This window comes from Melanaphis sacchari, unplaced genomic scaffold (genome assembly GCF_002803265.2).
Source record: "Melanaphis sacchari strain LSU unplaced genomic scaffold, SCAv2.0 Contig9_pilon_pilon, whole genome shotgun sequence".
Classification (NCBI taxonomy): domain Eukaryota; kingdom Metazoa; phylum Arthropoda; class Insecta; order Hemiptera; family Aphididae; genus Melanaphis; species Melanaphis sacchari.
Window position 1 is genome coordinate 2370611 of NW_020271711.1, and position 26239 is coordinate 2396849.

Here is a 26239-nt window from a genome sequence, read left to right on the forward strand (position 1 = left end):
AAAAAAGAAAAATGTAAATAAGTAAATAGTATAAATTTAAAATGCCTATCTAGGAATTAAAAGATTCAATTTCAGTTATTTAAATATACTTATAACAGTTATAACTAATTATCCTTTGGTATTTATTCGTAGCAATACTCTTTTATGCTATTTGTAGATACCTGCAGATACCTATAACGGTTTTATTAAACAAATATTAAAATAATAATTGTATTATTAATATAGAATTTTCTATTATTGTAACAGATAAATAATAAGAACAAATCAATTTAATAAATTTATACTCTAATGGAAATTGATAAATAATAGAATAATAGCTATGTGCATAAATGTATAATATATTATTATTCTACATTTAACATTTAAGGTTTCGCATCATATGTTTTTTAAATCAAATAAAAATCATATATTATCTGGTTAACAAGTTAGGATAATTTCACCACTACATGACTTCTTCTATGATACTATTTATGTAAAAAATTAATTATGTTATTACATATTCTTATCGTTCCTTAGAGGATAGATTGTATATATGCTAATGGACCATTATCGCTCAAAATTATTTGTTATATTCAATGATTTATCAATATCTACTATTTATTTACTTTCCCCTTTTTTTAAACTTAATTTGCAACTATTTCAAATTAAAAAAATACAATTAATTTTAATTAACATTCATCTTTACTAATTTGGCGTATTATAGAGTTAAAAAAAAAAATAGTAATTCTCAAATTAGAAATGTTTTCAATCAGCTTGGTAGGTACTTATTTTGTACATGTGATAATAAATAAAAATAAATTAACCTGATAAAATTAAAATTAAATTTGGGCTTTTTTTTTGTAATTTAATCACATTTCATTTGATTATTAATATAACTGTTATTATTTAATAAAGGTATATACTTTAAAATGTTTATATGTTAAATTTGTAATTTCAAATCTATCTATATCGGCTATATAAAACTTTTATCACTTTTATCAATTTAATATATAAGCACTATAAAGGAGTTCGGAAAATACAATTATTATAATACATCATGATAAATAGTTGAACCAATAGTTTTTATTTTTCGTTAGGGATATAATACATACGGTTTTTATGATGGAAAACATACAAATAAATTAAAGTATGAAATAAAAAATCAATATTTATACTTTGTATTTTTATTTCGTATTAAACCTTTTAAAGTGCGTTTAAAGCGTAGTGGAAGAAATCTATATAAAAGTTTGATTACCCAAAAAGTAAACAATTGCCACATAAAACAAATTGCATTTTTCTTATGAAAGTACCTAGGTACTTATATCTAATTGTTAGTTATTTCAACAAATAATAAAAATGGGAAAATGATAAATTTTCTATGATATATATAGTACTAGCTGAATTACCCGGCTTCGCCCGTGTGTAGTTTGTGTTTTTTTCAAAATGAGTGAAATGACGAATAAAATTAAATTGTGAATAATAGATCTCTCGTAAGAGTATTTGGTTCAACCTTGTGAAAAAAAAAAAAAAACTGGAAAGTGTTAAATAGTGTCGTCACAAAATGGGAACATAAAAAAGTTCTGTTCTTTTAAATGTATAATTGGATTATAAATAATATTACTCTTGTCTAATAAAAAGAGCAATTTGAATTTTGAAATCAAGTTTAACACGTCTATTACAGTCACTCTCTTGATATCGAACCGTGCGTCGTGATACAACACATATTCTGTGGTACCACACTTGAATTTTATTAGTTATAACTGAATACCGTGTGTACTTTTGTCTACAAAATTCTCAGAACAATTCATATCTAATATATCTACACACTGCATGGCTGTTATGTTTATAGGTTGCAGGTAGCTGAAACCCAGACGGCCGGTCGCCGTGCCGTACAAAACGTATTAATTAACGAATAATTTAAATTATTCATTAGTTCACTTGAACGCAACATTTTTAAAAATCCTTTCCTGTCGCGTGGTGAAAGTATTAGAGGAATCACTACTCTAAATTTCAAGTACATAGCTCGAGTAGTTTTCGAGATACAGCGATCAGTGAGTGAGGTATTTAGATTTTATATATATAGATTTATTATATTATAGCTAATGAAATTATATGGCATATGAATACTATTTTTTATAAATTGTATATATGTACTAAATTATTAATTCAAATTTATTAAATTTTATTATGTATATTAAATAATTAAATTTATTACTGCTGTAATTACAGAGTGAATCTGTATCATGTAAATAATAATCAGTTTGAATAGGTAGACATTTTTGTAACAATATATTATATTATTTATATGGACAAATATGAACTAAAATGTATACCGTACTTTCGATTTTAATATTTAACATCGATAACATTCATTTTTCGAATTAAATAGTAACATGAAAAAAAAAAAATCGTATACAATCATAGTTTTTTTATTACATTGATTAAAAATTTATATATTGTATTTAATCAATAATATAACGATAGTAATAATTACAATTCACAATTATATTTTCAAATAAATTATTTATGGAAGGTTTCTTGTACGGGCTTGTTGCTCGAACAGTTCATCAAGTTACCGTTAGATAGAACAAAAATAATCAATAAAATGCGTAGTTGCGTACGTCAAATCCAAACGTTTACATTATAGTAGGTACCTCATCTGAAGTTCGCATATTTTTGGCGCTCAGTGTACTCCCAGGCACACTGATCGGCGGACCTCCTGCGAAGATAAAGTCTACATAAAACTTTTGATAAACAACATTACGTAACAACAATTACGTACTTCAATTTTTCAATTTTTTTTTCACTCGCAAAAGTTTCGACAAAAAAAATGACCATGAATGTAGATGTGGCGAAATTAATACATGAAGTCAGCAAACATCCAGAGATTTACAATCCAGACAATATAAACTTTGCTAATAAAGAAATAAGAAACAATATTTTTAATACCATCATCAATAAAGAAATGAATGGTATAACAGGTGAGTAATAAACTTTATTTTTTAATGTAATAGCCAATTATAATTTATAATTAATTTTTAATTATAAGGTTCTACAGTTTATAAATTAAAACTATCAAAAAATGCACGCATTCTTGACTTTAAAATAAAAATTTTAAAACAGTTATTTTTAAAATTTTGAATAAATTTTTCCTGTGAAAATATTGTATGAAAATAATTTGAAATAATCGAAGTTCTTTAATTTTGTGAAAAAATTAAAATGTTATGTATTTCTGTATTCTTCATAACTTATTTAGTAAGATTGTTTTACCTAAAAAAATAAAGCTAAAACATTTTATATCGCGATATAACTAAAATAATTCATATTAAATAAATAAATAATACGTTACATTACATCAATAATGTATTTTTAAAAATTAAAATCCACTAGTTTATTGAGGATTATAATATTTTTCTACATTTATAAGCTATGAATTTAAATTTGTTGTCAATTTAGTCTTTTTCAAATGATTTAGAAAAATATACAATTTTGTAATTTTCTGAATTATTAAAATAATTATAAAAATCAAAATATATTAAATATATTATGCTTATACCTATTGAATATCATAATTTTATTTCATGATATCTTTATTGCTGTATCATAATTATCCAAACTTTAAACTATAAAATAATTTTCTATAACTTTTTTTTTTTTGATTATTACGTATTACACGTCAAATAAAATTGCAACTATTATAGTATTATCAATATAATTGGAGTATAATATAAAATTATTTTTATTGAAAATTGTTCAATGAAGTATTTCTAATATTATAAGATTCATACAACATGTATTATGGTGTTAAAAACCTTTTTTATTTAATAACTACAATTAAAGGTTTGATAATCTAATCGCTCAATACTCACAATATATTCCTACCACAAAAAAAAAAAATATCTGAGTTTGCAGTATAGTATGACTTGAGTTAATAATATTATTTAGTTGGTCCCTGTAACTAATACATGATGAAATAACTTAATGGCGTGCTATACGCATTGTCCTATCTAAGTATGAAATATTTTTTATATATTTAGAATAAATGTTTTATGTTTCAATGACCATGATGACTATTAGGTTGGTTAATTAACGTAAATCTAATTTGGTTAAAATTTAAAATTGATATTTGTTTTAAAATGTTCGGATTAAAAATATGTTAAAAATTAAGGAAGCAAAAATAAAAATAATCATTGCAATTTTTGTGTTCTTAAATATTTGTTTTACAATATATTTGTAAATGTTTTTACATTCCATGTTTCTATTAATTATAATTTATAAATAATAGTAATATTATTATAAATTAGTGGCATAACTTACAGCAAATATTCAAATCAACAATAAAATATTCAAGAGCCAAAATTAAATTTATGTACATGAAACTCTTTATAAATCTATAAAGGTTCAATATATAAGTTAGAAACACCTTCCGATTCTAAAGGATTGTATTGATATAACTTTTACTGAAAACGGTCCAATAGTTTATAAATCTATAGAATACAAACAAAGAAACATTCATTTATAATATGTAATATGTATACAAATAATTATCTTAAAATGACATATGAAATCCTGTAATGTAGTATATAATAATATCATTGTACAGATTATATTTTTAGCAGAAAATGGAGTAATTGTGTTCAGATTAAGTATCTATGTATATTAACTACTGGTAAAATATTTTTATTTAGTTTTTAGATTCTGAAAAAAAAAAACGAAAAAATGAAAAAAAAAAAAATTAAACAAATGTTTTTTTGATTATTTATTGTCAAAATTAAAGATGGGAACAAAATATTCATATGACATAATGACATACACTTAGGCTTAGTTACCAATTCTCTAATAATTTCATCAATTTTCTAGTTACCAGTTTATCACATAGATACAGACGTGTAGCTTTACATTATATTTAAAACTGTGTATATTCTAGACGTGGCTATAATATAAACTAGAGTACTAGACATCCAGGTAGGTGTCTAAATGTTTGCCTCTGTGTTAATTTCATGAAATGAATTATACCCACGTATAATTAATGTAATCTAACTTAATCGATAATAAATTATCGTGAGTTATAAGCTTATATTTTGTCTTTATAATTATTTGAACAATAATATAACATTATATTTGATTTTAATATAAATAAATCTAGTATTTATAAACTAGACTTCTGGTAATTATAAATATATTTTAATTACATTTTAGTCCAAAATAAACTTATAAATTATCTGAAAATTAATATATTTACATATAATCTCAATTTAATAAAATTTTTTATGATTTATAATTAATTACAATTAATTTATAATGATCAATATTAATTAAAAATAACTTTAAAATTAAAGTTAATATTAACAGTAAAATTAAGTCATTAAAATTACTTAAAATAATATAAATGAATAATGGTTATTATATAGTTTTTATAAGCAAATATTTAAGTAAACTTTTTACAATAATTTGTCTTTTAATAATTACTCAAAGTGTACAATATAAAAATTGTATATTGTATCATTGTCCGTATTACCTATTGTAGTTAAAATTCACGATTTGAATGAATTTCACTACCTGGACTTTAGGCAGTACAGGTGTCAGGTGAATTATTAAATTTAAATTTAACAAAAAACTTTAATATTTAACTGAAACACACCACTTTATACATTATGGTTTGTAAACTATAATTTTTTTCTTGTAGTTTTTTATGATTCTCGTGAATTTTTACGTGTTTTTGGCAATTTTTTATCCTTAAAGTTACTACTTATTTACACAGGCTACATGAGAGAGATTTTATACATGTTATTCGCTGTATAGGTATAGACAATTGATAATTGAAGTAACAGTGAAATAAATAAAATTTATTAATATTTTTTGAATTTTAACAAAATATTAAAAATATTTTAAGCAGAATTTCGTAAAACATATCTAATATCTAAGTTCATCAATATTTTAGTTAAAAATGCTTATAAAAAAAGCATTTAAAGTAAAAAAGCTTGCTTTGATTTTCGAATTTTTTTATTACTGCAAGAACTACATACAAGGAATCTTATAGTACATTTTCAAACGTTTTTATTCGGGAAAATACTTTCTTCACAAAATAAAATGCAATGCGATCAAGAACCTTGAATTTATTATTTAATAAATGAAAAAAAATATTAGGTAACATCATAAAATATAATTGTTATTGAATTTAATAAACCTTGTATCTCGATTTATTTTATATTATTTATTTATTCATGTTTATAATTAACTACTCCATTTTTATTGTTTTGTATGTAAATTATAAATATTTTATAATACAAAGCAAAAATGCTATGAATAATAAAAATGCGTAAAATGTTTTTATTTATACAGTGTTCAAATATTGATTGTACGCTGTTGAAATTATACTTAAAACATTTTTACTTGTACAGTTTTTATTAAACACAAATTAATACTTTTTATAAAATACAGCCACCTCCAAAAAAAAAAAAAAAACTGAAAAATTTATAAATGAATTGTAATAATTAAAATAAAAGTAGTAAGACCTTTGCATTTTAATTAAAGCTTATTGTATTGTTACTTTTAAAATGTTAATAACACATTTATATGGATTTTTTCTCACAATACGCTTCCAAAATAATTGATATTTTTACACTACAATATGAAATTGTATTATTGTATAGAAAGGTACAACAATTTTTACTTGTTATAATAACGTATATAATACGAATCAAAAAAATATTAATTTGGTTTTTGTATTAATAAATTTTGTAGTGTATTTTTATAACCTACCAGAGCTTTCAATTAAATGAATTCACATTTTTTTTTTTTTGTTATTTAAAAAAAAAAAAAAATTAATTATAATATTTGATAATAATAATAAATATTTGTTTTACATGACTACTAAGTATTAAGAAATATTAGAGACCATAAGAAAACATACTTATTTCTCAACATGAAGCAAGATGAGGTAGTGAAGGACAGCTGTATATCTCTGTAGTCGGTGTTTATGATTTAAGAGTACTAGGTATACGGAGATCAAATGATTTATGTTCAGAAATTAGTACTAATTAATATCACATATTATTAATATCAATGTTTTCAAATTTTTGTCTCTCAATGTCTTATTTAATAAAAATATCTACATCATTTTAAGTTAAGGGCTATTAATTAATTCTTAATTGATACGTTTATTTACACACAGCTATAGTCTAGTTAACATTATTTAGAAATATCCAATTGTGTAGGTTTAACTTAAAATAATAATTAGTCTTCGTGGGTTTGTAATGAAACTGGGTCATGTGAAGGGTAGACGGGACTATTGGGATTAAGACATTCATTACATCCATTCGTAACTCATTCGACACCTACTATATAACAGAGCGATACCTTTTTTTAAACTTTTATTATATCTATTTCATATAGCATAAAAAAAACAAGTATACGATATTTTTAGATAAAATAATAATACACATAAGTACGAAGAAAATATAAAAGCATTTAATGTCAGGCGTCCACTTCCACAAATTGAGTGCATTGTTGTAGATTCAATAACGTCTAACCGTTTATTATATATTTCGTTTCCAGCAATATTATTATCTAAGATTGTAGTAATTAGGTACTAATAAGTTTTAAATTAAATGATTTATTTTATTTTTAAATGTATTGAAAGTCTTGATTATTAAAATTAATTTGTACGTTTTTTTAATAAAACAAAATCACTAAATTATAATGACATTTTTTTCTTACAAGCAATCTAGGTAATAACTAGTAAGTAAGTACCTACCTATTAAATACACTAAATATTAATATTGTAGTTACCTACCGAATAATACCTATTGTGTATACAAAATAATTAGTGAATTTAAATGAAATTATTTGTTCTAATTTAAAAATGATTGTATACATAGTGTACTATATTTAATGACAGAATTAGATATGTTTTCATGAAACATTACTATTAGATACTACGTAAACATTACGAAAGTATGGATTGAAAATTGTATTCAAATTTTTTATTGCACAATTGTACCATCTATAAAATTAAGCTCAATAATTTATACTATTTAAATAGTTATTTAGATAATATATAGTTGCTTTTAATAGTATTTTTTTTTTAACTTTTTATTTTTTATTTAGTATTTTTATTTATAAAATGCTATACAAATTAATTTTATTTATAAAAACCAACAGCATAAAACATTAATCAAAAAATAATCTCCTCGATTTTACATGAATAGATATTAGAAAAAGAGAGAAAGTTAACTTATTTCACTTTTATAAATATTATGCTAGTTGATAAAATTAATGTAAATATAAGACTTTATAAATTAATATATTAGTAGAATATTTCTATATAGACTTTATTTAAACTGAATTTTATTGCATGTTGGGCATTATTTATTTGGACGAAAAGTTTTTGGACCTTGCTTAAATCAAAATTCATTTAAATTTGGACATAAATCAGTTCGACAAAATAAACTGGATCTTTTGAGGTTTATATCAAATACATTAAACAAATACATTTCGAATTTTTAATTCATAGAATTCGAACACTAACCAAAAATTATACTAACATAATAATATAATTTACCAAATAATATATTTGTCTTTTAATAATTTTCACGTTTTATTTTTTAAATTACAAAAGTTAAATGATGTACACAAATTCTAATACTAATTTAAACACAATTTCAAAATTTAAACTAATATATACAACAATAAAAACCAATAATATCTAAATCCAGGATTTTCTCATATAAAAGATGGAGAATAACCAACGTTTATTTAACTTAGTTGTGTTTATATAAACATATATTATCATATTATAATGTATTATAGTTAATATAAATAAGTTAATTAATTCTACTTAGTGACAGAAGAGTATGAATATATTATTATGTAGACTATTTGTATATTTGTATTCATTGTCCCATATGCATTAATATAAGTAAGTATAGTATATCTACTATATCTAAACACCGGCGCTAAGCACTCGAACTGGATAAAGGTACAAGTGGGCCTTAAGCCAAAAATTTATTTTTTCTTTTATGAAATATAACAAAATAATTGAAATGTGCGCCCATAAGAAACATAACTGAGACATATAAAATGTAATAATAATATTATGAAACATAAATTAATTTCAATAAAAAATGACGATGTCGCGGAAGTAATACGAAAAAAATGCCCTCGGCGTCGTCAATGCAAACAGAAAAATAAGGTTTATACCAAATATATATATATATATATATATATATATATTATAAATGATTCGTACAATAATAAATTGTAAAAAAATACTTCTATATTTTTTTTATATGAACATAAAATCGAAGAAAAATATTGACTTAAATAATTATATTTTCGTGCATCGTAGATAGTAGATACACTTTACCTTGTAATACGTATGTTATATTACCAATATTTTTATGATTAAGATAAAAAAAATGTATAATATAATATACGCATAATTTATGATATAACCCAAAAAGTCAATGTCGTATTTTAAAATATATTTTTATTTTTTATTTTTTTTAGTATTAATATCAGGAATAATTTTATAAGCATCCATGAAATACGAAAAATAAACATGATTAATACACAGCTACACACAATGTCTAAGTTAAATCACCCGAATGTAATGTACTAATATGTATCAAGAGATTGAAATACAGCCAGAAATAATGGATCTTGATATAATTTAAAGTATATATTTTGATATAAATCATAATCATTTTCAAATTGTATCATGGATATAGACTCCACTTCTAAATTGGTGTAGGTATATTTGATTGCATTTTAGGGGAGGAGCTTAAATCTTTTTTTTTGCATTGTTGCAAAATAGGTACCTATTTAATACTTTGAAAAATGCCCAATAATTTTAGGGGAGCTTTCGGTTATTTTTTGGGGGGACGGGGGGGGGCTAAGTCCCCTCAAACACCCCTTAATCGCCGCCTATGATATAACTATTAAATATTCTTTTCAAAAAAATTCCAAAAAAATAACCATTAGGTATTCTAAAATATTTTTTTTAAAGTTTATGAAAATAATATTTACATAAATAATTAATTCTGTATGTGGAGGAGTTGTGCGAAATTTCTCTACATCCTGTTTACCATAAATTCAGGTTACTGCGATAAATAATTTTTAAAATATTCAATATTTTGTTTAAATCTTAAACAAAATATAATAAATTAACTCTAAGGTAATTAATTTTTATAGAAAACGCATCATCATCAAAAAAATTAAATCAAATTTGTTTCATAAAAATTTAGAGTTTGCAAATAAATTACAATTATTTTAACTATTCATCAGATATTTATGGTCATAATTATTTTAAAATTGTCAACAATTTATTAAAATTTATAATTCTTAATTATATAATTATGAACTATATAAAATCATTAAATAGTTAAAAAAATGTAGTAAGTATAAATAAGTAACTACTAATTAAACATAGCCAACCCAAAGATGTTTTTTTTTTTATTTTATATAATTAATTATGGAATTTAACTTTAAAACTTGATGTATTAGTTTTATTTGGAAATAGCCAGATAAAAGAAAGATTTCTAACTTACTTGGTGACTTCTTTTCTTTGATACATATAAAATTACAAATATTAATACGTAAAGTTATATCATATTTATATAACACAAGTATTTTGCGTTTTATGTGTTTCGGTTTTATAAACTTACGTATACTTGAAAATAAACCAAGATAAATACTTTTTTACTAAGAAAAAAATAATAACTATTCCTATGTACATTCACAATCAAATATAACTTAAAGAAACTTTTAAATGATTTTCCATCTTTGAAGTTCCCCGAAGTCTCTTTTAAACGGAGAAACAGAATTATGTGCATATTTGTTTCAATCTATTTAACATCATATCAAACTATAAAATATAATACAATAATCATTAAACAATAAGATTAGTGTCATAATAGTAACAAACACAAAAGTGTAAATTAAATGCGTTATTCTCGTGTTGTTTTTATTTTTATTACTTCATATTATAATTCATAGTTTTTTAAAGAATCTTGTTAACATTTCAAATCACGTATTCTTTATTTTTGTTACTTCGCATAACAATTTATAATTTTTAGTCAAATCTGAAGGTCGTAATTAGCTTACAAAATTTTTTATTTTTTTGTTATTATTTATTTTTAAATCAAAAATAAATTTGTGCTTATTATAAATAAATACAGTACGTCATAAATAAATTAAATGTAGTAATCTCTCTTAGATTTATACTTTCGTTCTTTAAGCATAATTCGTGAAGGTAGCGAGTTAATAGAGAATGTCTGCAAGTATAATTTTTTTTTACGAGTATATATTTTCATCGTTGTTGTTTGTTCATTATTAATATTACTTACTTTTGATTTTGATTGTTAAATTTTAACACATAAATAAAGTTTTGACAAAAAGAATAACAATTGATATAATAATATATTGATAAAGAACTTATAATTGTATAAAATAATTTTAAAATTTAATGACTCATCTTTGTATTTATTTATAGAATATATTTATTATTGAAATGCAAATACAAAAAATAAAAATCTACTTTTTCTTTTATTCTTTATTTTTTACTTTCAATTAAATGTAAGTCAATCACTCTCGCTCTACAGCTCCATAGGCTTCTGTTTCCTTTAAATCTATGTAATGTTAAGTTTGGGAAAAATGTACATGCAATACGTTGTCATTGTTTGTCAATGATTATAGAAAATAAAATTGTTGTTAAAATAATACATGATTTAAGACCTACATTTTATATTTGGTTAAAATTACACAATTTTTTTTACAGTGTTAAAAATATGTGTAGCTTACATTTGACAGATTTTAAGGTATGGTAAAACCATTGGCATTATTTCATTTTTTCACAGGCAATACTGTTCGGAATCAACTAACAATTTATTATAAAAAATTGAAGCTTTGAATTGTGATTTACTAATACTGGTCATATAATTTAGGCTTACAATTACAATGTCAACTTATAGCATTATGCTTTTATAAAATTAATCGAAACAGTAAATATATCATCGTATGTACTATATAGAATGCTCACTACTCACAGCTCAGACATCCTTTATTATAATTATTAAACACATTTATCACCTTGGTTTTAAGTCGTTTTATGGTATCTAGATAACAATAAAAAATCAGTAGGTACCTACGAATATTTTGCATTCTAATAAAACGTATCGCACCTATGTGATTTTTCAAATTATTAAGATAAATAATTGTCTATCCATTTTTAAACTAAACGATTATTGATTAAACAGTATTAATTTTGTTAAATTTAATTACTTAAAAACATATTTTTAAGTGCTATTGCCTATTTATAAGAATTTTATAGATTAGTATTATATGTATTTATATATCTATTATTTTAATTTGTACAAAACTTGTAAGCTGATAACCTTAAGTATTTGAAGCTGTATTATGCGAATAATAAAAAAAGAAAAAATTTAATTTAATATACTTTATAGTTCATTCATTTATCATGTATTATGCTCATATAATATGATTAGAAATAAAATATATTCATCATTAGCTCAAGCTTGGAGATAATTTAAATGAATAGTAGAAAAATAGTTTGATTATTTAATTATTGAAGTACAACTTGTGTTTAAAAAAAAAATGGGTTTGGTCTATATAGCCATATGGGCACATATAACTTTAAGAATCTGATCACTTTGTATTTGTACAATAAAACAATAGGCATTTTATATTATATTACATGAGCAATGTTCATTTACAGGCGAAATTCTACAGAAAAAGTGGGACCAAATATTAAACAAGTATGCTGATTTCATTAGAAAACTGAGCAACGATGATTCGTCTGAAAAAGTATTGGAACGATTCATGAAATGGCCATGGACGAAGCCAATGCGTATCTTTAAACCATATGTTCGCAAACAATTGTAAGTATTTTGATAAATACCGTTAAAAATTAAAATATGTACCTAATAAATAGAATAGTAAAACTCATTAATTATTTATACATTTTTAATAACCAATGAATGACGAATGATGTATAGATTATTTTTATTCTAATTCGAGTCTCGTGTGTTGTTTTAATTCTAGAAAATTTTATTGTAAATAGCAACAGTTTTAATAAATATTCTAAAAAAGTTTAAAGTAAAATTTCCGATAATTATATAAATAGGTTCTATCATTGGTCTGTAATAGTAATATTAAGAATAAATTAAAATTATTGACGAAAACTCACGCTGACGTAACGATATTTAATTAATATTTAATTTATTTTCTCAAATTGAATAGACCAAAAAGTTCAGCGAGATAAAGTTCTAAAATAAATTCACAGTACTGAAAATATACTTTGGAGCTACTGATGTTGTATTTTATGAACATTTTATCAGAATAACCAGCTACTTAAGACTTTAGGAGAGTGGGTCAGACTGTCTGCAAATGGAATTATATATAATCAAAGGTTATTTCTTAAGAAACTAATTTGGGAGCGGAACTTATTGCACTTTGTATGATTTCAATTTTATTTTCAATTTTCAATCAAAAACGAAACAAATTAATAATTACGACTTACGCCAATATTTATAAAAAATATTGTGCTAAGATTTTATTCAGAAATTAATTCCAAAGTCGGTCTCAATAAAATGCAATTATTTATTGAACAATTTATTTTAAACGCATTTTTTTTAATATTTATACCATAATATGGTAATGTATTGTTCATGTTTCTTGTATCTTAAACGTGACTTTATGGGAAACTATTTTTTATCGATTGGCAAAAAAAAACTTTTTAAACATCGCGTTATAATTGGACGATGCAAACAAAACCAGTGAAATAAAATTATAGACGCGCGTACAATATACCTAATTATAAAGGGTTCTGGACCTAAAGCTCCAATAGCTTGTCCATATATTAAAAGGATTATAACTAAGGAACAAATGTATATGTAAATGCATATTTTTATTAAAACAAGATTCGATAAGAAATGTTCACAATTTAAATTATTCTTATTAAAATGATGCTACTTTTACACATTTTGGTATAATTACATATTTTTACATATTTCACTAATTTGTAAATATTTTTAAACATATTTTATCATTTCATCTTTCATATGTTTTCAACCCATGTTGCAGTGAACAAAAATAGCCATTTATCGGTATATTGTATTATTGTCGAAAAAAAATGCATGCTGTTATAAAAAAAAAATCCAGGCTTTAATGATTTAAAACCAATCAATGACATAATGAGTAACAGACACCCTTCTAAAAATTTAGAATTATCACCTTCAGATATTATGTGCTTCAAGTATGCTCAAATTACATCAGTTGATATGTGGACCGATTATCTAGCCGTTTTAAAAATATTTTGAGACCTAATAGATGACAATTAATATTTGATAATTTAAAATAAATTGTAATTATTCAATAAAACAAATCATTTTAATAATTTAATGATTAAATTTAATGTATTTAATTTTTTGCCGCATATTTTGATGTTTTTAGAAATATTTTATAAACTATGCTTCCATATATTCTGTATTTTTATTACATATAAATCCGTTCTCTAATTATAATATATATAGTATACAATGAATACGTTTTGAATTACAATTAATTAAAATAGGAAATTTTAATTTGCATATTTTAAAGTTGTTTTTTACATTTTAAAGATTTTGCTATGTTAAGCAGTTAAAAGTACCAAATATACTTATTTAAATTTTTTTTAAATTGTTAAAGTATGCATTTGCATACAACCACCTAATTACAAAATAGTCAAAATGGTCGAATCAACTTAGGAATTTTTTTTAAATCTTTAAATGATTTAGTATTGTAAAAATTAACGATAATTGGAAACAAATAATTTTATTTTAAATTGAAATGACGAGGGTCCCTTAAAATTTGACTTTTTGATAAATTGTTGAGGTTGATTAAGTACCTCCTACCTACTTATTTAGCTTAAGATCCAAAATTAAACACATTAAAAATAAAGGTGTTTGAGCACTATAAATAAATAAAAACAATTATAATATTTTTTAGCCTATATAAATGTTTTGATCAGTAAGTAATAAATTCATTTGCGCAACTAGGAAGGAAGTTGAGAAGGCTTAATTTTTAGATAATTGTTTAATGTTCTATTAAATATATTTTTTATTTTATTTTCATGTTTTAAATTGATCTATTTCATCAATAATAAAGTGATTAGGATAATTAATAACAGGCCCTAGTCAATAAAAATCACGAGGAGCATGAATTTGGGGCATGAATCCCTCCTCAGTGACATTTATTTTTAAATAATATTTCTCTTTGATGGTTTATTTAAATAATTTATAGTTAATACTTTGTACACACGGACACAAGAAAAAATTATTATGATTTTTAATGGTTTACAACTATTTTCTATTTTTAAATTATCGAATACTATTGTGAGATGATTAAATATTGATTAAAAATGTATATGTTTTAAAAAATAATTCTCTTCAATAATTATGTTCAAATCGTTTTTCAACAGCCAAATACCGAAATTTCAAACCGGAATACAGCTAATACCCGGAATAATCACAGACACGCCACACATCCCGAATTCGGCTCAACAACCTTTGCATACGACATCCATTATAGACGGATCGTCTGACAACGGCACATCGTCCAGCACCGAATTCCCAAATCCACGGTCCGCAAGACAGGAACCTGAGGAGCAGCGTGACGGTCTCGTCGGACAACAACAGACAAATCGCTGTATACATACGTCGAACCACGAAAGACCTTCGAACGGGAACGAAACGCCGGTCACTTCGAGATTCGCAAACTCACAACTCGCGCACCCGATACCGGGACCCAGTATCGAGATCCCAGAACCGAGTACGATCGAGATCGTAGAGATTCCAATGTCTAATTTAGGATTTATGGGTCCCGAGTTTATACGAGCAGTACCAGCGTCACGACTGCCGCAGATTTTGGAAAACTTAAACAGCCTTGGGACGCCGTTGTCGCCGCGCAGTTCCGCTGACCGGAATGATAGTTATGACCAGCTAGGTAGGAGTATCACTGCCACTATGATTCAAGACATTCGAAGGATGATAACTATGGGCCGGTTCTCCGACGAAGACAGCAATACCAGCGACGATGACGACGACGACGACGACGACGACGACGACGACGATGATGAAGACGATGACGACAATGGCACGGCCGATGACGAGATCGCGACGCGCGAGGAAGCGATAACGACGGAAGATGACGGGCCATCTAGCTCCAAGAAGAGACGTCGACAGGACCAGTCCGACGCCGACGGTGACGGAGGTAATACAAGCCGCACGGGAGACGATGGAAATGACGGTCGTGTAGATGTTTTACCCGATCTGCCACAACCCAAGCCGGAGGTTAAGAAAGGACCGTTCGATTTTACTGCTCAGGAGCACACATTTCTCGCCTGGGCTAAGACGATGAGCACATTTACGGCCAAACGACAAGCGACAATTAAGATGCAAATCAACAAAATCATGTCTGAGGCCGAATTCGAAGATTTAGACGACGAATTTTTTGCTGGTTATTAATATCTAGATACTTGCATGTCTACATATACAAATTTACAGATTACCTAGCTAGTTTTATTTAATACTTATTTAGTTTTCATTTCCTAAGTAAATGTATGTATTTTTTGAAAGTATTATTTTTACACAGCTTTAAGTCGTTAAAAAACAAAGATTTAAAAAAAAAAAATATTTTTTTTACTGTTATACGTTTTTACTTTTTTAAAATATGATAACATACATTTAATTAGAAAATGATAATATAATTTACTATTAAGTTAGTACCTACATATTTAAATATGACTGCAATTGAAATGCATTCGTCGGGTGTATAAACACGATAAATAGTTATAAAATTAGTTTGATTTTTAACTTTGAGGATGGTTTCAGATGGTAAATAAGGTCTAGTTTTTACTTTAAAAATGTCAAAATTTAAAATTCCGTGTATTTTCAAAATAACCAGGGAAACGGAAACAAATTTTAAAAAAAATGAAATTTTTACACGAATCAAGTTTTTGAGAAAATCAATTTCGTTTTTTGTTTTGGTGTAACTCGAAAACTAATAATCACAGATACAATTGTTATGAAATGTTTTTATAATCATTTTATATACATATGTACTACAATTTTAAAAATATTTCAATCTTTTTTAAGCATTTATTAGACATTTGAAATTCAAAATTTTTTAGTTTTATTTCTACAAATAACGATACAAATAAATATGAACCTTCGATCAAAAAACGTGATAATATAAGATACCATATAAATTTCATTATAATATATATTCGTAAAAATATTAAAAATAAATAGGTGCAATTTTTATAAATTTTTACATGCATTTGAAGTTAACATTTTGACAAAATTCATCAAATAACGAACATTTTTAAATTGTTTTGCAGTTGAAAATTTGTAAAATGTGCAATTTTTATAGGTATACAAGGTTTAAAATTTAATTTTAAGTTCCTCATAAGTGGTTTGTACCAAAACCAAAAATCCTATAAACAGCATTTTTTTTTATAGATATTTGTTTAAATTTAGACGAAATTACATATTTACAAAAAATGACTATGTACAACGATAGGTATTCTCTATTTAGTTTTATTTTAAAGACATTATTTGAGAAGGGAATAAAACTTTTACGCATATCATTTTATTTTGTACATATAATAATTGTATTTTTGAATTCCATATTTTCGGGTTTTCTACGAAAATTAATTTAACCTACTAGCTACTGACGTACCTACTGTATTACTAATAGTGAAATTAATTAGTTTATCTAATAACAATATTATAATATTGCTTAACATGAAATAGACTAATCTCTAACATTTATTTTGTAATATTTTTTCAGCCAACAGAGATCCGTATCGGCCTATTTACACTTCGCGCTATTGAAAAAATCGTTTTATTTCGGTCAGAAGTTTGCGGATTCGATGTATTTTTACGGAACATGCTCCAACAACATTCTATCATCGAAGATCAAAGTTTTCATTAATATAAAATATTATTATAGAGTTTACGCATTTATTAATCGCATTTTTACGCATTTATCACTTTATTCATATAACAATTTATTGGAACAAAAAAAAATATATTTAAATTTATAAAATAAGTAATTGTGAGTAAATTAAGTTAAATTATGTTTTGAAACCAGTGACACAACTACAATGTTTCCCTCTAAAACAAAGAGTAATTTAGCTATTCATGTATCCAACATCAGTCAACCTAATTTTATTTTATTTTGACAGTTTAAGTGAATTTATTAATTAGATATAAAAAAAAAAAAAAGCCAATCGCTTATTCGAGATCCAATCCATTATTGTGAAAAAAATAATTATTTTAACAAAAGTTCCGAAACAGGAACTAATCCATAATCATTAATCAGTTAAAATTTGAAAAGTATTTAATACACTTTGTTTATTAAAAATAAGTTAGAAACATAAAATATCTATAATACTTATCAAACAAATTTAATTTTCCTAGCTTTTAGATAGACAAATGTTGAACAATTTCTTTTTTATTTGAATATTGATTTTGACTTTAAGAGAATCTAAAATAGTTTTTTTTAATTTCTGATGTTAGAAAATTACTTTATCAATATAATAAAATTACAGTAATCAAGTGAATTAATATATAATTATACAAGTTACTGACATTTTGGATTAAAATATTGCAATATCTTTTTTACAAAAATAAAAATCACCAATAGTACATAAATACCGTGTAGATTATAAATAATCATTTTCTGAGCATATTTCAATGCATTGCCTTGTCTGCTGTACTGATTGATGTATACCCCATACCCATATAGTACTGTTGTACTGTGCTCACAAAATATACTACTGTTTGGACAATTCTGAGTTAATAAGATAACAGTACAAAAATAATCAATTTTATACACAAATTATTGTAACTTTTTTTCATAATTACTATCGTTTATATTTAATTTTACAATGTATTAGTAAATGTGTGTTAAATTTTTATGTAATACTGTTATTAAAACATAACTACATAAGCATATTTTTTATGTTATATCAACAATTATTAATTTGTTAAGCTGGTATCTTAATGAGTAACTTTTTTAATTATAATTGTCATTAATCGTTATTAATTAATAATTAAAGAAAAATGAAACTGGAATAAGGATTTATACTATTATTCAGTATGTACTTATAAATCAAACTTAAACCATTGTTCTGTATTTAATTATATTCAACAAATTCAATGCCAATTGGTTAGGAAACATGATATATTTATAAAAATTTAACTTATTATTTATAACAGCGTCTCTCAACCTTTTTACTGTGGCGACCTCCCTTTTAAAATTTCAATTTTTTAGCGACCCCTACATATATTTTTTATGTACTCGCATAGATTATTATAAATTACTTTTATAGTACTGTACACAATACTGCAGTGTTTTATATTAATTGATTTTAATTTTTCATTACTTTATTTTATTATTTGAGCTTTTAAATATTGAAGAAATGAAAATCTGTTAAATTCTCAATTTAAAATAATTAAAAACAATTAATAATGACCTACTTTTTAAATTTTAACAGAATTAAGTCTGAAAATGCTGCTTTTTTAATGCTATACCAGAAATTTAAATACCAAAAAATTAATTTAAAAACTGCATGGAAAGAAAAAAACACAAATGAGCTATACATTAGCATAATTAATAATTAATACAGCTTAGATTCAAAATTAAAAGTTCAATAAAATTTGTTAACAATATTTATTGACTACTATTTATAATTGTAAATTACAACAAAAATAAACACTTCATACAGATTCAAATTGACAGTATATAGAATAATACATAAAATTGTCAACGTTTAAGAACATTAATGAATGTATCTCGGGGGATTTCAATATTTCCAACCATTTTCATTTTTTTTTTAGCATCTGATTGTTGTTTTAGAAGTTTCATTTTTCTTGTAATATCACCACCGCGTTTTCCACACTATAAAATAAAGAAAAAGTTGTAAGACATTAATATCATTACTTAATAGTACTAATTAAAATAAATGTTAAAACATAGTAGTAATGCTAAGTAACCATTCAACTTTAGAGTACTTGTAAAAAATAATTTAGATAATAAATATAATATTGAGTTAAATAGTATATAATATAACAGTATTGTATTAGAATATTAGATCAATAAAGTATAACCCAAAAAATATTGTTATGTGTGAATTTAGTCATGTTAATATTTAATTGTTGAAAAATACAATTTAAGTATCCTTGATTAACTCAACATGATAAATGAAAAAAAAACGAATATAGCACAATTTGATTTTAAGTAAAGTAATTATTTTTATCTTATAATTTGTATTGAAATAATTATAAAAGTACAAATATGATAGTGAACTTACAAGTTTAGATGTTACATCTTTGCGATAAGGTTTTAATGTTTCTCTTGCAATTATTTTACCTTTGACTGAAGCTTGAATGGCAATCTATGATATTTCAATTCCAGTTAGTTGATAAAAGTATCAATGATTAATTCGTACTTAAAATTATTACCTGAAACATTTGTCTTGGAACCATCTCTACTAATTTCAATACCATTTTACGTCCAAGACTTACAGCTTTACTTGAATGAACTATAGTTCCAAGCTCTTCAACGACATTTCCATTAAGCAAAATACTCAACTAAAAACATGAATTTTTGTGTAAGAAATAAGAATTGTATAAAAGTGTTTAATATATTTAATATTACATTTAAAATAATACTTGACAAATACTTTACTTTATGTATTTAAATAGTATTAATTTTAAACACTATTTTGTTTAGTAAATCGTATTAACTCAAATATATTTTTTTCGCCATAAATTTCCTAATTTTAAATACCAGTAAAACTTTGCTTAAGGATTTTGACAGCTAAACTTACATTTTTTACAAAATAAAAGATTTTTTTTATAATTTTATTATAAAAAAAATATATTTATAATCTATATCTTTACAATACAATAAGAAAAGGTTAAGTTAAACATTAAATAGGTTTGCCTCAGTAAAAAGAGTGTCCAGCTACACCATTTCAAATATTAGAAGTTAAAAAATAATTATTAATAGATTAAATTAATACTATGTTATGAAAACTTGTTAGCAGTGATATCTTAATGTTTATTATTTTATTTACTATTTAAATAATTGAGTGTTAACTATTAAGTTTTACAATAAAAATATTATTAAACCACTAATGAGGTATTTCTTTTACCATATTACTTCCATTATTAATTCATATTTTTTCCAACAAAACTCTCTAACATAAGTTGAGAACTAGTACATAGGTTTAATTTGAAAAATATCTTTTTTTCAATATTTTTAATGTGACATGCTTTCACCAATAATGAGTTCAGCAAGATATTGGCGTATTAATATATTTATATTTTAGATTATTATCAAGATAAAAATATTCAACTGACGACATTTATATCATTTAAAATAAAATGTAAATTATTATGTGATTAATCAATTTTATCATTTAAACTATGATTACATATAAAAAACAGTATTGAAAATTAACATCAATTATATTACCAACAGAATATTATGTAAAAAGATAAGATTTTGTGATGTTTTTTATATTAAGAACAATTCTAGATAATTTAAACTGAGTAAAAAAAAATATTTGAAGAAATAAATTCAATATAGTAAAATAGAATTTAAAATTTACTTAAATAAATTTTAATAGATAATATTAAATTTATTATAACACGAATGTAATATACCTATGTACTAAGTATATAATACAATTCAAATTTATAATATTTGTAATTTATTATACTTTTACTAAATTTGAAAGTTCATATCCATGATCTTCATAACTAAAACTTCCAAAACCTGATGTAATTGATTTAAGTGTATCGTGAAAATCTATAACAATTTCATTTAATGGAAAATAACACTGAATCATTATTCTGGTGTTGTCAATATTAGTCGATGATTTTTGTACACCTCTTTTCTCCATACATAATGACAAAACACCTCCCAAATATTCATCTGTTATTTAAATTATACCATTAATAAAAAAAATATATATTAATAATTACTGTTTATTTTTACCTGGAGTTATAATAGTGCCAAGAATAAACGGTTCATAAAGTGCTACAGTGAAAGTTGGATCAGGGAAATCCAATGGATTAGAAAAACAAAATTCATCACTACCATACTTTTCAATTAATTTTTTTGATGTCACTTTGGCTGAAATATTTTTTATATTAAAAAAGTAATCAATATTTTAAAAAGTTTAGATAAAAAAAACCTTTATATGTTACACTAGGCGCTGTCATAATGGCTTGGGCATTGTATTCTTGTTCTAATCTTTGATTAAATACATCTAAATGGAGCAAGCCGAGGAAACCTAATCTCCAACCAAGACCTAGTGCTGGACTAGTGTAAATAAATAGATGATGTAAAAATAAAAATAATTGTTTATTTTTTAATTTTTTTTGTACCTTGACTCAGTTGTTATGCTAACAGCTGAATCATTGAGTGTTAGTCGTTCTAAAGCACTTCTCATTTCCATGTGTAATGATTGATCCATAGGGAATAATCCAGCAAATACCATTGGTTGAGCAGGTTTAAATCCAGGAAATGGTTCAACTGGTTCATCTTTCAAATGTATAGTATCTCCAATATGGGCATCTTTTGCTGATCTTATATTACACGTGAGAAATCCAACTTGTCCACCAACTCTATAAAATGTATTAAAAATGTTAATTTAAAATATATTTTATAAAAATTATATCCTTACAATGTTCCTGTATTAAATTCTGTAGGTCTAAGTATTCCAACATTTTTCACTGTATATGTTGTTTGAGAGTACACAGTTGTTATTATATCACCTTCTTTAACACATCCATCTTGAACATAAATAAGAACTACAGCACCACGATATTTGTCAAACCAACTATCAAAAATTAAAGCTTTGAATGGTGCTTGGCGATTAGCAACTGGAGGTGGTAATCGCGTGACAATAGATTCTAATAAATCTTCCACACCAGTCCCATTCTTGGCTGATATCTATATGCATTTTGTAATTTTATAATTAAAAAATAATTATTTTATAATAATTCATTGACACAAACTTTACCCTTAAGACAGTTTCTGGCTCAACGTCAAACAATACACGCAGTTGTTCTTCTACTTTTTCTGGATTAGCATTTTTTAAATCAACTTTATTTAATACAGGTACAATAATTAGATTCTGACAAAAGGCCAAATAAAAATTAGCCACTGTCTGAGCTTGAACTCCTTGGTTAGCATCTACTAAAAGTATAACACCTTGACATGCTGATAATGATCGAGAAACCTCATTGGAAAAATCAACGTGACCAGGTGTATCAATTAAATTTAACAGGTATAATTGGTCATCTATTTTGCTTTTATAAAACAATGAAGCTGTTTGAGCTTTCACTGTTATACCTCTTTCTTTTTCTACTTGTAACCTAGAATGAATAAATAAATAATAAATAACTTTTTACAAAATTTAATGTGGTTAGATATCTAAAATGGTTTAATGTTTTATTCAAATACTATGATAAATAAATTCTAAGAATTTTAAGTCAATTAAAAATTGTACATATCAATTTTTGTACTAATGGTACAAAATATATTATCTACCTACTATGTTATTTTACTAACATTGCATTAGTTCATTATTCACAATAAATTTTAACATGCATAATTTATAAATTCAAATAAATAAATAAATAAACAAGTAGTAATAATTCTTAAATATTTAAAACTATTATAGCAAAAACTTATTTTTTTCAAATATATTAAATAATATTTGAAATGTAAAAGAAAATACTTTTATTGATTACTGTTTTATTTGAATATATCAGATATTTAATAATACATGTAATGTTGACCATAACCATATTTTATACAGTAAGTGAAATATTAATAGCTTAAAGCATAAGATAAAAAAAATATACTTATAAATTTAAAACTTTAATTATTGACATTAATAAATTATTTAAATTTACCTACCAATCTATTAAATATTTTAATTTTTTTTTTCTCAGAGTTTAATCAATAATACACTAACTATATTAACACCTTTTTCAACAAACATTTTAATTCAAACGTGATTAATCATTATCATAAATTAAAATTATTTTTACCTGTCCAACACTTGCGCTTTGCCTTCCTCGATGCAAATGGTATTTGTCAGTTCTAGTAGTCGATCAGCCAATGTGCTCTTGCCGTGGTCTACATGGGCTATGATGCTAAAGTTACGAATGTTTTCACTTGGTATATTCTGATACTTGAGTGGTACTTCTGTTTTTTCTGTTTTTCCTTCAGTGTTCACTGAATAACGCCGATATCCCACGAACAGAAACGATGAACTGCCACTGTATTCGTTCAAAATTCTTGGTCCATAGGGTCTTAATATCCTAAATATCACTTTCATATTCCTAAAAACGAATTGTCTACCCGATGCAGGAGAACAAAACCAAACAATTACGTACAACTAATTATTTTAATAAGTTATAAATTACAGTTAACATGAATAATTTTAATTATTAAATCGTGATTTCCGAAATCAACGTTCACAATCACCATTTCGCCGACTTGTAGCCTGGTGCCGTACTACTATCACCCACTATTCACCGTTTATCACTTCGGACATTTCGTGATAAGGTGATAAATTGACTATACGTCGAGCATGAAAATTTACAAAACGATAACTAGTTATCACTTTATCAATTCTGGAAAACCGTTTGAAAAGTTGAAAAGTTTTAAAGCGTATTACCACTAGTACCTGCGTCAGTATGCGACTACACTACAACTACACTACAACGGCAAACAGACCAAAACTAACAGCTGACATTGTTCTTCACTTCCATATTCTGCTATATGCTCTGATATCCTAAAGTACAATACAATAGGTATTGTGATGTAGGTTTACACATACAATTCCATTACAACAACATGTAATTAAGGAGGTAGATCCCAACATCGATTTACACAAACTATATAAAAGTCATGTTTAAGTCGGGGATAACAATAAAAAGTGTGAACAATTCTCTCATAGAATGCATTTCATGTAGATACAATGCAACACGTTAGATGCAATTAACAACACAGAATTACAGAAACATGTCATAATAGTAAACAGATTGAGTAGGATGTCTTTTGAACACCAAGAGGTACTTAGATCATCATACGCATATAATATGAACTGCAAGGATGCGTGAACTGTGGAAACATGACAATGCGCATCGCTTGACTAGAGTAGGAAAAGGATCAATACAGGTGAGCCCAAAATAGGCCTTTTCCGACATGACTTTCATAAGTTATAGTAAGCACCTTCAATCTTCATACCAGTCTAATAATCTATATTGTATTTTTGTGGGTTTAGAAATATTTTTATTAAAAAAAAAAAATATTACGTCACGTTTATTTTATATTATTACTACTATTATTATTATTTTGAGACTTAAATTATTTCATACCTCAAGCAATCTAGTATCAATACACAATTTTTTGTCAGTTACAAATCTACAGACATGATATTTAGATGCATGATCCATATTATCCATAAGGTGATACCTAATCATTTTATTTTTTGAAGTTATTTGATTAGGTATATATTAGATAAAATATATGATATCGTAAAACTTTGTAATTTTTAAAACGGCACAAATCTTATTCTATAATGTTTTCTAGTTAAATAAAATCAGGCAGACACTGGAATTCCAGGATCTCATAAAAGATAATGTTTACAAATAAATATAATAGGCCTAAGTACATATAATTTCTGTATCATCTTTAAATTTAAGTTTTGGTTTAACTCTATATAAGTATGAGTGTATGACCATTGGTTATAAATACCTATTGTTAATTATAAATTATTAGTAATATTCAATATATCACTTTTCAAAAATTCTAGTTCTTTAGTCAAGTTTACTAAATCAACTTTTTTTATCAATTTTAATGATACAATATGACAGTATATATTAATCTAGACACTTGTATCAATTTTATTTTCTGAAAAAATGTTATTGGTGTAAGGTTATGAAAATTTTGATTGAATAAACAATACACTTAGGTACTTATTTATTATAATTAGTATAAATTATAAAATCTATAGAGTTTTTAAATAACAAATCTTAAATGTTTTTTTAGTGGAAAACTTTTTTTAACATTTGTGTTTGAGTACCTATTAAATGTATTTCAAATATACTATAGTTTAAAAGTAATTTAAGAGTCAATTGTGTAACTAATTTCTGAAAAAATATTC

At 24.4% G+C, this 26239-nt stretch overlaps 2 protein-coding genes across 3 annotated transcripts; one reads left to right on the plus strand and one right to left on the minus strand.

The window, feature by feature from the left end:
* Positions 1-2686: 2686 nt before the first annotated feature.
* On the plus strand, positions 2687-18357 carry LOC112603217 (WASH complex subunit 3-like). Of its 2 annotated transcripts, XM_025351705.1 has the most exons (5): positions 2877-2960; positions 7702-7723; positions 12716-12878; positions 15458-16494; positions 17830-18357. In XM_025351705.1, the coding sequence occupies exons 3-5, from the start codon at positions 12820-12822 to the stop codon at positions 17871-17873; spliced, it is 1140 nt and encodes a 379-aa protein (XP_025207490.1). In that variant the 5' UTR covers positions 2877-2960; positions 7702-7723; positions 12716-12819; the 3' UTR covers positions 17874-18357. The 2 variants fall into 2 exon arrangements, with proteins under 2 accessions (XP_025207489.1, XP_025207490.1); XM_025351704.1 differs by lacking the exon at positions 7702-7723 and having other exon boundaries at positions 2687-2960.
* Positions 18358-19701: 1344 nt separating this feature from the next.
* LOC112603255 (translation factor GUF1 homolog, mitochondrial) lies at positions 19702-24591 on the minus strand. Its single transcript, XM_025351755.1, has 10 exons — positions 24117-24591; positions 23081-23435; positions 22742-23010; positions 22443-22682; positions 22250-22377; positions 22051-22188; positions 21773-21987; positions 20508-20636; positions 20357-20440; positions 19702-19944 (listed from the first exon to the last, which is right to left on the minus strand). The coding sequence occupies exons 1-10, from the start codon at positions 24404-24406 to the stop codon at positions 19810-19812; spliced, it is 1983 nt and encodes a 660-aa protein (XP_025207540.1). The 5' UTR covers positions 24407-24591; the 3' UTR covers positions 19702-19809.
* Between the last annotated feature and the right edge of the window lie 1648 nt (positions 24592-26239).